We start from the raw sequence: 13,785 nt of genomic DNA on the forward strand, positions 1-13,785 counted from the left end.
GAAATGGTAGTTTCAATTTTAAACTGGCACTCCATTATGAAAAAGGTTGCTGAACTCCTGCTATAGGCTATATGAAGCCACCCTTGTGGAACGTGCATAAAGTGTACTGTGTCAGTGTCCTTGTCTCCTGTGCTTCCCACCAACATTGTCTCGTGCGCTCAGGCCAGCTTGTCTCGTGTCTGATATTATGGGTTGCCTACGCAGTAGTTGCACTCTCTGGTGATTATATACATATATACCACACTATAGCTACATAACTTAGCAATATTTAATTACGTTTTGCCAGCAATATTGATCTGTAAGAATTCCTCATTTTAATTCCTCATTTTAATCAATACGTAACCCACAGCACATAAAAAACAGTCACACACAGTGACAAGATTAATACGTTAGTTTCTTTGTTTGTTAGGTCCACCTTTTATTCAATTAGCTCATCTTTTTCTTGTATATATATATTTTTTTTATATTGAAGTTTTACAAAATGTACATCGTTGTAAGTACCAAAAGATTTGACCATATCCCAACCACCTTTCCATCCACACAACACCCCCCAGTCCCTTCCCTACCTCAGTCCACCCACGTCGATTCCCAAGCACTCACCCATATACCCAACCCACCCCACGCCCTCCTTCAGGTCCCAGAGATAACATCAAGTGTTGTTTTGTTAGATCAAATCCTTTTCGTATCCTGAAAGGTTCATATAGCATGCACGATCGATTTTGTATACACAGAGGAATCTGTGAAATCTCACCCTAAACGTTGTTTCAACCAGTCAAATCGCATTCGTATGTATTCCTAAGAGATCCTAGAACGTAACGAGACTTCACTATATCATTAGGGGTGTAGTATATCCTATAGGTCACCATATTTGGTCAGAGAGCGACGCCTTCATGGCAGGCCGATGACGCGGACGGTCTTCACTTGAACGACTCTACCTTTGTCAAATAAGCCCCAATTGGGGTCAAACAAAGCTGGCTAGATAGCCAATGAGCTGGGCTTTACGGGAGTATCTGGTAAACCATGTATCTGTCGTAAAATGTAGCTACTAACCTTGTACAACAGCATACCTTTTCATTTTGGACAAAAATTATAAGAATATTCAGAGTTATGAAAACTGGTTGTTTTGCAAATGTTGAACTTATAATATGGCTACTAATACTGGACAGCTAAATCAAAGTCCAAGTATACAGATTTGATGATATTCTTGCAGAAAAAATGTAATATGAATGCATGTGTCTCTTTCACAATTTGCCCAAATGTACCTGGGTGACTTCACACTAAATGTCGTGTAGCTCGCTCATACTTCAAGTTACCCATCTGAAACTTTGCACATGCCCTGCTGCCATCTTGTGGACACTATTGGAATTACAACCAGCGTGATGGCTGGAACAGGGACCTTTCTGCTACATTTCAAAGATGATGGTAGAAAAAAAAACTGGGTTTTTTTTTCTTTGTATTTTCTTTTACCAGAGCTATTGTTATATTCTCCTACATTCAATTCCCATTTCCACAAACTTCAAAGTGTTTCCTTTTAAATGGTACCAATATATGCATATCCTTGCTTCAGTGCCTGAAGCTACAGGCAGTTAGATTTGGGTATGTCAGTTAGCCCCCTTTTTTAAAAATGTATTTTATCTTAACCAACAATGCAGTTAAAACATTTTAAGTAAGGATAAGAATAACAAATATTAAAGAGCAGCAGTAATAACAATAGTGGGGCTATATACAGGGGGTACCGGTACAGATTCAATGTGCGGGGGCACCGATGTCAAGGTAATTTGTATTTTTTATTTTACCAGGCAAGTGGGTTAAGAACAAATTCTTAATTACAATAACTCACTGTTCCTAGGCTGTCAACTGCCTTGTTCAGGGGCAGACAACAGATTTTTACCTTGTCAACTCGGGGATTCATCTCGCAACCTTTCGTTTACAGGCCCAAGACTCTAACCACTAGGCTACCTGCCACCCCAAATTGAGGTAATATGTACATGTAGGTAGGAGTTATTAAAGTAACTATGCATAGATAATAACAGAGTAGCAGCATCCTAGATGGGGAGGTAGAATCTGTTTAGAAGCCTCTTGGACCTAGACTTGGTGCTCCGGTACCACTTGCCATGAGTAGTAGAGATAACAGTCTATCACTAGAGTGTCTGGAGTCTTTGACCAATTTTTAGGCCTTCGTCCTGACACCGCCTGGTATAGAGGTCCTGGATGGCAGGAACCTTGCCCCGGTGATGTACTGGGCCGTACGCACTACACTCTATAATGCCTTGCGGTCAGAGCCAAGCAGTTCCGTAACCAGGCAATGATGCAACCCGTCAGGATGCTCTCGATGGTGCAACTGTAAAACCTTTTTGGGGATCTGAGGACCCATGCCAAAATCTTTTCAGTCTCCTGAGGGGGAATAGGTTCTTCCCTCTTCACGACTGTCTTGGTGTGCTTGGACCATGTTAATTTGTTGGTGATGTGGACACCAAGGAACTTGAAGCTCTCAACCTGCTCCACTGCAGCCCCGTCGATGAGAATGGGGGGTGCTCGGTCCTCCTTTTCCTGTAGTCAACAATCTTCTCCTTTGTCTTGATCACGTTGAGGGAGAGGTTGTTGTCCTGGCACCACACGGTCAGGTCTCTGACCTCCTCCCTATAGGATGTCTCATCGTTGTCGGTGATCAGGTCTACCACTGTTGTGTCATTGGCAAACTTAATGATGGTGTTGGAGTCGTACCTGGCCGTGCAGTCATAAGTGAACAGGGAGTACAGGAGGGGACTGAGCACGCAGCCCTGAGGGGCCCCCAGTGTTGAGGATCAGTGTGGCGGATGTGTGGTAAACAACACATACCCTTACCACCTGGGGGTGGCCCATCAGGAAGTCCATGATCCAGTTGCAGAGGGAGGTGTTTAGTCCCAGGGTCCTCAGCTTAGTGATGAGCTTTGAGGACACTATGGTGTTGAACGCTGAGCTGTAGCCAATGAACAGCATTCTCACATAGGTATTCCTTTTGTCCAGGTGAGAAAGGGCAGTGTGATTGCAATAGAGATTGCATCATCTGTGGATCTATTGGTGCGGTATGCAAATGGAGTGGGTCTAGGGTTTCTGGGATAATGGTGTTGATGTGAGCCATGACCAGTTTTTCAAAGCAATTCATGGCTACGGACGTGAGTGCTATGTGTCGGTAGTCATTTAGGCAGGTTACCTTAGTGTTCTTGGGCACAGGGACTATGTGGTCTGCTTGAAAACATGTTGGTGTTACAGACTCAGTCAGGAGAGGTTTGAAAATGTCAGTGAAGACCCATGCCAGTTGGTCAGACACATGCTCGGAGTATACGTCCTGGTAATCCCATCTGGCACTGCGGCCTTGTGAATGTTGACCTGTTTAAAAGGTCTAGCTCACATCGGCTGCAGAGAGTGTGATCACACAGTTGTCCGGAACTCTCATGCATGTTTCAGTGTTGCTTGCCTCGACGCGAGCATAGAAGTTATTTAGCTCGTCTGGTAGGCTTGTCTCACTGGGCAGCTCTCGGCTGTGCTTCCCTTTGTAGTCTGTAATAGTTTGCAAGCCCTGCCACTTTATATAATGTTTTCATACCCTACATTACTCATCTCATATGTATATACTGTACTCTATACCATCTACTGCATCTTGCCTATGCCGTTCGGCCATCACTCATTCATATATTTTTATGTACATATCCATATTAATTCCTTTACACTTGTGTGTGTATAAGGTAGTTGTTGTGAAATTGTTAGGTTAGATTACTTGTTAGATGTTACTGCATGGTCGGAACTAGAAGCACAAGTATTTCGCTACACTCGCATTACCATCTGCTAACCATGTGTATGTGACAAATATAATTTGATTTGATTTGACATCCGATGAGCGTTGGAGCCAGTGTAGGATTCGATCTTAGTCCTGTATTGACACTTGCCTGTGATGGTTCGTCGGAGGTGATATTGGGATTTCTTATAAGCTTCCGGGTTAGAGTCCTGCTCCTTGAAAGCGGTAGCTCTAGCCTTTAGCTCAGTGCAAATGTTGCCTATAATCCATGGCTTCTGGTTGGGGTATGTACATAGTCACTGAGGGACGATGTCATCGATTCACATATTGTTGAAGCCAGTGACTGATGTGGTGTACTCCTCAATCCCGGATCATATTCCAGTCTGTGCTAGCAAAACTATGCTGTAGTTTAGCATCTGCTTCATCTGACCATTTTTTTACACACCGAGTCACTGGTGCTTCCTGCTTGAATTTTTGCTTGTAAGCAGGAATCAGGAAGATATAATGACGGTCAGATTTGCCAAATGCAGGGCGAGTTTTTAAAAACATTTTATTCCCTCTGGTTGCACATTTAACATGCTGATAGAAATTAGGTAAAACTGATTTAAGTTTTCCTGCGTTAATTAATGTCCCCGGCCACTAGGAGCGCCGCCTCTGGATGTGCGTTTTCCTGTTTGCTTATGGTGGTATACAGCTCATTGAGTGCTGTTTTAGTGTAGACAGCTATGAAAAATACAGATGAAAACTCTCTAGGTAAATAGTGTGATCTACAGCTTATCATGAGATACTCTACCTCAGACGAGCAAAACCTTGAGACTTCCTTAGATATCGTGCACCAGCTGTTGTTTACAAATATGCATAGGACGCCGCCCCGTGTATTACCAGAGGCTGCTGTTCTGTCCTGCCGATAGTGTATAACCCGCCAGCTGTATGTTATTAATGTCGTCGTTCAGCCACAACACGGTGAAACATAAAATATTACAATTTTTAATGTCCCGTTGGTAGGATATACGTCCTTTTAATTTGTCAAATTCATTTTCCAGCGATTGAACGTTAGCTAGCAGTACGGAGTACAAAGGCAGATTAGCCACTCGTCGCCTGATCAAGCTGATATCTCAAAGTGCTGTAGAGAAACCCAGCCTAAAACCCCAAACAGCAGGCAATGCAGGTGTAGAAGCACGGTGGCTAGGAAAAACTCCCTAGAAAGGCTAAAACCTAGGAAGAAACCTAGAGAGGAACCAGGATATGAGGGGTGGCCAGTCCTCTTCTGGCTGTGCCGGGTGGAGATTATAACAGAACATGGCCAAGATGTTCTATTGTTCATAAATGACCAGCATGGTCAAATAATAATAATCACAGTGGTTGTCAAGGGTGCAACAAGTCAGCACCTCAGGAGTAAATGTCAGTTGGCTTTTCATAGCCAATCATTAAGAGTATCTCTACCGCTCCTGCTGTCTCTGGAGAGTTGAAAACAGCAGGCCTGGGACAGGTAGCACGTCCGGTGAACAGGTCAGGGTTCCATAGCCGCAGGCAGAACAGTTGAAACTGGAGCAGCAGCACGGCCAGGTGGACTGGGGACAGCAAGGAGTCATCATGCCAGGTAGTCCTGAGGCCTGGTCCTAGGGCTCAGGTCCTCCAAGAGAGAGAAAGAAAGAAAGAGAGAAAGAGAGAATTAGAGAGAGCATACTTAAATTCACACAGGACACCGGATAAGACAGGAGAAATACTCCAGATATAACAGACTGACCCTAGCCCCCGACACATAAACTACTGCAGCATAAATACTGGAGGCTGAGACAGGAGGGGTCGGGGGACACTGTGGCCCCATCCGATGATACCCCCGGACAGGGGCAAACAGGCAGGATATAACCCCACCCCCTTTGCCAAAGCACTGCCTCCACACAACTAGAGGGATATCTTCAACCACCAACTTACCATCCTGAGACGAGGCCGAGTATATCCCACAATGATCTCCGCCACGGCGCCAACCCAGACAGGAAGATCACGTAGATCCTCACAAGGCACCCTGATCTCTTTCCACAAAATCTCAGTTTTCTTCTCCAGCGAATGACGGGGATGAGGGCCTGTTCGGGTGTTAGGAGTATATCTTTCCCGTCCAACTCATTAAAGAAAAACTCTTCGACTCCGGGATGCTGACCTTCTAGGCAGAGTTCCTCTGTCCAGTGTCTGTGTTCTTTTGCCCATCTTAATCTTTTGTTTTTAGACCCCTTCTAGGCAGAGTTGCAAAGAAAAAGCCATATCTCAGACTGGCCTATAAAAACAAAAGATTAAGACTGTCACGCCCTGGCCTTAGTTATCTTTGTTTTCTTTATTATTTTAGTTAGGTCAGGGTGTGACATGGGGGATGTTTGTGTGTTTTTGTCTCGTCTAGGGTGTTTGTATTGTCTAGGGGGTGTTTGTAGAGTTCATGGGGTTGTGTTCATTGTAGGTGTTTATGTAAGTCTATGATTACCTGGATTGGTTCTCAATTAGAGACAGCTGTCTATCGTTGTCTCTGATTGGGAGCCATATTTAGGCAGCCATAGTCGTTAGGTAGGTTGTGGGTGATTGTCTATGTGGAAGTTGACAGTGTCTGCACTTATTGTTTGTATAGCTTCACGTTCGTCTGTTTGTTGTTTTGATTAGTTTGTATAGTGTTCGTTTCGTTTTCATTAAAGAAGAATGTATTGTTATCACGCTGCGCCTTGGTCCTCCTCACTTAAATGTTACGACGAACGTGACAAAGACTGGCAAAAGAACACAGACACTGGACAGAGGAACTCTGCCTAGAAGGCCAGCATCCCAGAGTCGAATAGTTTTTCTTAAATTAGTTGGACGGGAAAGATATACTCCTGTTCCCGGAGTCGCCTCGTCACTGTTGACGTTGAGACGGGTGTTTTGCGGGTACTATTAAATGAAGCTGTCAGTTGAGGACTTGTGAGGCGTCTGTTTCTCAAACTAGAATTACACCTGGACTCCTATCTGAAAGTATTGCCTTTCTCTAGCCTTTCAAAGATGATGAACAAAAAAATAAATAGAAAACGCATTGTTTTTTTTTTGTATTATCTTCTAGCAGATCTAATGTGTTATATTCTCCTACATTAATTTCACATTTCCACAAACTTCAAAGTGTTTCCTTTCAATGGTATCAATAATATGCATATCCTTGCTTCAGGTCCTGAGCTACAGGCTGTCATTTTAGGCAATTAAAACAAAAAGGGTCTGATCCTTAATTAAGCCAATTATATTACTGTTGCCTGCCGTTTTAGTTTAATGTGATGGCAATGACATTTGTTTTGGATGATTATTAGGTGGAGGTCGCTAGCTAAATTATCTTCAACCTAGCTTAGATTTTAGCTAGCTAGCTGCTCTGTAAGCTAGGTTAACTTGCTAGAAAGTTAGAGAAACAAGTTGTGGTAAAAGTCACTAAACTAAACATGTTTTATTATCAACTGAAACAATATGTTTCTCCTGTCGTGAATGAAAAGGTCATATTTTCCCTAAGTAAATATGATAAACGAGAGACTAGGCTCTCTTCCATCTTGTCTTGGGTTGTGAAACTCTCCCTTTGGTCTCTGTCCAGTAGAGGAACAAGATTGCTTGAAGATTACATACAGTATGGTGTAAGGAAATGCATCACGATGTGTACGGGGCATAATTATTTACGTACAGGTAACTGCCAAAATAAAGGAAACACCAACATAGTCTCAATAGGGCGTTGGGTGACCACGAGCCATCAGAACAGCTTCAATATGCCTTGGCATAGATTCTACAAGTGTCTGGAACTATTTTGGAGGGATGTGACACCATTCTTCCACAAGAAATTTCATAATTTGGTGTTTTGTTGATGGTGGTGGAAAACACTGTCTCAAATGTCACTCCAGAATCTCCCATAAGTGTTCATTTGAGTTCCTTGCTCAGAACATGAGAACATATGAAAGCTGGTGGTTCCTTTTAACATGAGTCTTCAATATTCCCAGTTAAGACATTTTAGTTTAATTGACATATGCGCTATTGTTGATGTTGCTTTATCTGATCACCACTGTGTATTTAAAAAAACGTTTTGCCCTTAGCACAGTGTAATACTGAACGCATTATTAAGAAACGCTATCTTACCTCTGAAGTTGCTACAGATTTTATTGAGTGTATGAACAGTACTCCACCACCTATTCTGCCTTCTTCATGTGAGGATTTAGTTGATAACTTTAATAGCAAACTAAGGGCAACTATTGATGTCATAGCTCCAGTAAAGTTGAAAAGGCCACATCCAAATGGAGAGCCCCTTGGATGAGTGAGGAAACTAATCAGTTAAAGAGAAATTGCAAATGCAGAGCAGAAGTGGAGAAAGTCAAAGTTGCAGGTTCATTATGATATTCTGAGAGAGCAACTTGGCATATAGAACAAGGCAATTAGAAATGCCAGACGGACACATTTTTCTGTCTTGATCACTATTAATCAGTATAACTTAAGAGGGCTCTTCTCTACCATTGATGACCTGATAAATTCTACCCCGCAAACCAATGTGAATTTGCGGCATATTTCAGAAATAAGATAACCAACATTAGGCTAGGTATCAGTCAAGCAAGAACTGATGAGAAGTTTGATATGTGCCCACGCAACGGCACTATGGATGTATTTTCCTTGGTTGACACAGATATGCTCAGGAAAAGGATATCACAATTTAAGCCTTCTACCTGCCTTCTCGAACCTAACACTCTCTTCAAAACTGTTTTTAATTGCATATCTGAAGAAGTGCAATCTGTTGTTAATCAATCCCTGTTTACAGGCCAACACAGATACCAAACAGCTCTCTGTCCTTGTACTCTCAGATTTAAGTGCTGCATTCAACACTGTTGACCATGATGTCCTTTTGGACTGACTGGAGAGTTGGGTTGGCCTCTCCGGTCCAGTTCTAAATTGGTTTAGGACCTATTTAACCAGTCAAGAGTTTTCTGTTACCCTTGGTGACCATAACTTAGAGAAAATACATAACACATGTGGCGTTCCACAAGGTATGATTTTGGGTCCGGTACTGTTCAGTTTTTATATGTTACCTCTTGGCAGCATTATCAGAAAGCCCAGCATTGATTTTCACTGCTACGCAGACGATACACGACTTTACATTTCTGTGTCACCAGAGGATTTTAGCTCCACGGATAAATTATTAGACTGTATTAGTGATTTAAATACTTTGATGGCTCACAACTTCCTCGAGCTAAATCAAGACAAGACCGAGGTACTTATTGTTGGAGCCAAAGCACAGAGAGAATCAAGCAGCATATTTTAATTCACAGGCAATAAAGATAAAACACCAGGTAAAAAAACCCTAGGTGTTATTTTAGATTCTGAACAAAATTTCAAGTCACATATTAGAAATGTGACCAAAATAGCTTTTTACCACCTGAGGAACATTGCCAAGAGCCGGCCATTTCTCTCTCAGGCTGATACAGAGACTTTATTACTGCAGGTAGCCTAGTGGTTAGAGCATTGGGCCACACACACTGAATGACATTCAAGGTCAAGTTGTCACATTTATGTGTGTTATTGCCAATAAGCCTGCTGTATTTAGCGTAACACAGTTTTTCTTGTCTCAGACACATGAATGTTATGTTGTCTGTCTGTGTTCTGTTCTGTCCCTAGTCTGCCCCACAGCGTCAAGGTGAGCCTGTCTCTGTTGGGGCCGGGCCGGGTGGGTGGTGGAGGCTCTCCCAACTCCAAGGTGGGCTACTGCGGTGGTGGAGGGGTGCCTGTGGAGGACATGCAGGCCCTGGCCATTACCTCCCTGCCGGGTGCAGACGTAGCAAAACACTACGAGCACATCCGCGAGCTGGGCAAGGGCACCTATGGCAAGGTGGACCTGGTGGCACACCGCACACAGGGTGAGTCAGAGGGCATGGGTGTGGTGAAGGGACATTGTTGGCGGCAAAAGTTTCCATAGAGTTTACATGTCAATGAAAAAGGACACTAAAGTGTCAGTGCATTGTGAGGTCAAAGGCCACCATAGTGTAAGATGTCAGGGTGAAAGGGCTCTTCAGGTTGAAAGTTAATTACAAGGTTACATGCCATTAAGCTGAAGAGGGCATTCGACTAGGTAAAAGTGAAGGCCTTAATGCTCAAATCAGTTTTGTTTTTCAAATCCATTTTGGACTACTGATTGTCCAAACAGCAAGTTACAAGTGACCAAATCGGATTTGTGTGTGTTCAGACCGCAGTCATTTTCTGAGAAGGCTTCCATAGTTGTCATAGTAATGACGAGTATGTGTGCAGTGGTGTAGGCTGATTGGTGGTGGTGCTCATGCACCTCTTACGTCACTCAGAAGTTATGTAGCAAGCTAAGGTGACAATGCCTGCCATGGACGTTTCCCAGTTGCTTTGAATGTTCAAAATCATAGGGTAAGAACACTTTCAACGCCTCAAAGGATGATGATCCAACTTTCAAAATAAGTCCATTTTGGCTAGCCTAAACAGTCAACTAGGCAGCTAAGTAGCTGTTTAGCTTTCTAGCACGTTCTAGCACGTTCAGTTTTTAAAAAACAATTAACAAGTCAGTTATCTACCACATGTTCTTGTCAAACTGTCACAGAGTAGCTAGCAAACGTCAAGATATGCCAAATAAGAGTCTAAAAACCACTTGAGGGCAAATAAATCAGATTTGACCATTCAGTCACATGGCCAGGAATCAGATTTCTGACTTCAAACCACCTACGAAGGTGGTTTGAAATGTGGCTTGAAATATCCGATTCCATGTGCTTTTTGGCTGTTCAGACTGCAGAATAAAATAAAAACAATAACAGATTCGAATCGTATCAGATACACAGAATCATCAGATAGAACAGGCATATTTAGTTCAATTCACTTAATACATGTCAGTTAAGTTCATATTGCCTTGCCTAAGATATTTCTCTGATACTGTACAGCGAGGTTATAATAATAAACTGAAACTAAAAGTAATCATGAAAAAACTATTTAGTAAACTGAAATAAAATAATAACAAACCAGTTTGAAAAACTAAAACAATACTGAAACTATTTAAAATAACATTTTAGTTTTTCTTCTAAGCTTTGGGGAAAAAAATCTAATGGGGTTTTCAAGCTACTGAATCTGACGGGTAAATGCTGCCAGGAGATACCAATGTTTCAAATAGGTCTAGTTTGTATCCCTATTAGTCTCTCTAGAAAGACCGGTTATAATACTTCAAGGTCTGGGATATCCGAGATGACATCACTATCACTAGAAAAAATCGTTAGGTTGCTAACTTGATTCTTCTTATATGTCCTACTGAGGTGAAAAAGCATTGGATTGGTGTAAATATGGGCGAGAGAGAGTTTCCTTCCACAATATTTTTTTTGCACCAGTTTCAGCACTGTTCCTTTTAAATCCTAGTCACATTGATATTTATTTGATCATTTAAAGAGCCAATCAGCAGTAGAAAAATAACAAAGCATTTTCCCCGCCACAAGCTGAGGGATGGCTCTGGAGAAATGTAACCACTTTTAAATTCATAGGCAGCGCTATGGAAACAAGAACTGACCATCCATGATATCAAAATTCTATTTTTAACCATGCTTTAAGGCTTTACAGTGTTTGTTTACATTTACTTTGTTTATAAACATTGAAGTAAAACAAGCTTATATTTTGGGTTCTGATGGGGAATAACAGTTTAACTAAGCTCATGAGGCATTTATACATTATATTATTCAAGAATCAATATCATTAATTTAAGTAAAAAATGTATGAAGCAACTGCTGATTGCCCCTTTAAACCTAACCCAACCTATGACCTGATCTATCACCTTATGTATTGCTGCCCCCTGGAAAAAACACACACACAAAAACTATACAACACAAATGGCTCCTAGCCTGGCTCACGTATACTTTCTGTCTCTAACACTAAAACTGTAACGTAATAATATAAAAATGAAATAATAATTACTTTATACAACTGAAACATGTCTAAAAACGAATTGAAACTAAACTGAATTCCAAATACAAGTCCCAACACTAATAGAAATAAAAACTCATATTAAAAAAAACGATAATAATCTTGCTATACAGAATGTTGATACAGTATGTGAGTTGTTGTAATGATATTAACTCAGGTGTGTGCTTGCTTCTGTGTGCGTGCATGGGCATGGTGATCAAAAATAATTGCATGATATGTCTTTTGTAACATAGGTCTGTGATCACTTTTTTTAAAGGGGGTAGATCAGCTTTAATATTGCAGATTGTAGCTTCCATCAACGTAATTGTCAGCATCCCTTCCAATCCGCCATTTTTTTTTTGTGTTATCTTCTGTCTATCTTCTGAAATGTTGCCAAACACATTTCCCTATTGGACATTAAAGTATTCATTCATTAATTCTGTCCATCACTGTGTGTACATATCAGGCACCAAAATGGCTCTGAAGTTTGTGACCAAGAGCAAGACGAAGCTGAAGAGCTTCCTGAGGGAGTACAGCCTGACGGGAACACTGAGCTGCAGCCCATTTATCATCAAAGTCCTGGACGTACTCTTCGAGACCGAGGATAGCTACGTCTTTGGACAGGAGTATGCCCCCGCTGGAGACCTGTTCGACATCATTCCTCCCCAGGTACTGTACTGGCACTGGATCGTACTTATCTCCACACCAATCACTGTTCTCCCACACCCAAGCCAATCAAGCACAGTGTTTCAAAGCGTTGTGGTTCTGGGATTGGAGCCTTAGTGTACTGTAGGGCTCTCGTTTAATTTCAGTGGAGGGACTGGTACCCAGACTCAAAGGTTCTTATTCCAGGTTGTTAAAGATGAGTGCAATATAACGCTTAACAAGAGCCTCTTTGTCCCACTTTAGTCCCTCTACACCTCTTCTATTTCTTTCTCATTTCATTTCATTTATTGTACTTCGTTTTCCTCCCCTACTGTAAAATGTAAAACTAACACCATTTTCTCTTTCTTCACTCCTTCCTCCTCTCCTCCCTGTAGGTGGGTCTTCCGGAGGAGATGGTGAAGCGCTGTATGCAGCAGCTGGGTCTGGCTCTGGACTTCATGCACAGCAAGAACCTGGTTCACCGTGACGTCAAGCCCGAAAACGTGCTCCTCTTCGACCGCGAGTGCCGACGCGTCAAGCTGGCTGACTTCGGCATGACGCGGAGAGTGGGCTGCCGGGTGAAGCGCGTGAGTGGCACCATCCCGTACACGGCGCCGGAGGTGTGCCGCGCCAGTCGTGCCGAAGGCTTCCTGGTGACCACCAGTCTGGACATCTGGGCGTTCGGAGTGCTTGTCTTCTGCATGCTGACCGGTAACTTCCCCTGGGAGGCAGCGCTGCCTACTGACGCATTCTATGAGGAGTTCCGGCGCTGGCAGCGGGCGGGGTGTCCCACGGCGGCCTACCCATCCCAGTGGCGCCGCTTCACTGACGACGCCCTGCGCATGTTCAAGCGGCTGCTAGCTGCCGAACCTGAGAAGCGATGCGGCGTGAAGGACGTCTTCTGCTTTGTCAAGTACGAGCTGGTCAGCGAGCTCCGACGCCGTGCCTCCTGCCGAGCCAAGCGAGGCGAGAGGTCCAGTTCATCTGGTGTATGCCCTGCAGGCTGCACCTCAACCTCTTTGTCCTCCTCCTCATTGCGTTCCCACAGACACCCAGAGCCCTCCACTCCCCCAGGAACGACCTCCCTCTTGCGCCCAGCGCCCCTGAAGAGGAGCATCCTCTCTGACCCCCACTCCCCTCAGGAGGAGTCTCCTGGCCAGCACCACTCTTCTCTGGGTCGAGAGAAGACCAAGGGCCAGATGGTGATGGCTACTGCCATAGAGATCTGTGTCTGACAGAGACTGGATGAGCAGCGGTATCTGTGGGCGTTGCCATGGCGATAGGAACCTGCACAAGGTACTTGTAACGGCCATTTTGACTGGAGTTAAAGGTTGACGTATTAGAGCGCTGCCGAGAAGAAGCCAAATATCGAATTCTTGACTGTGACACAGATTGGTATCAGCACTCACGGCAGTACACTCTTGGACAAGTCATCACTAGCGCAT

At 43.3% G+C, this 13,785-nt stretch overlaps 1 protein-coding gene across 1 annotated transcript in view; it reads left to right on the top strand.

The window, feature by feature from the left end:
• Positions 1–13,575, top strand: part of LOC120060838 (serine/threonine-protein kinase SBK1-like) — a 25,949-nt gene extending 12,374 nt beyond the window's left edge. Inside the window, exons 2-4 of the mRNA XM_039010257.1 lie at positions 9,416–9,654; positions 12,162–12,364; positions 12,736–13,575. Of these exons, the coding sequence (XP_038866185.1) occupies positions 9,416–9,654; positions 12,162–12,364; positions 12,736–13,575 (1,282 nt within the window). The remainder of the gene's footprint in view (positions 1–9,415; positions 9,655–12,161; positions 12,365–12,735) is intronic.
• The last annotated feature ends 210 nt before the right edge of the window (positions 13,576–13,785 follow it).

The sequence above is a fragment of the Salvelinus namaycush genome, chromosome 16, assembly GCF_016432855.1.
Source record: "Salvelinus namaycush isolate Seneca chromosome 16, SaNama_1.0, whole genome shotgun sequence".
NCBI classification, from domain to species: Eukaryota; Metazoa; Chordata; class Actinopteri; order Salmoniformes; family Salmonidae; genus Salvelinus; species Salvelinus namaycush.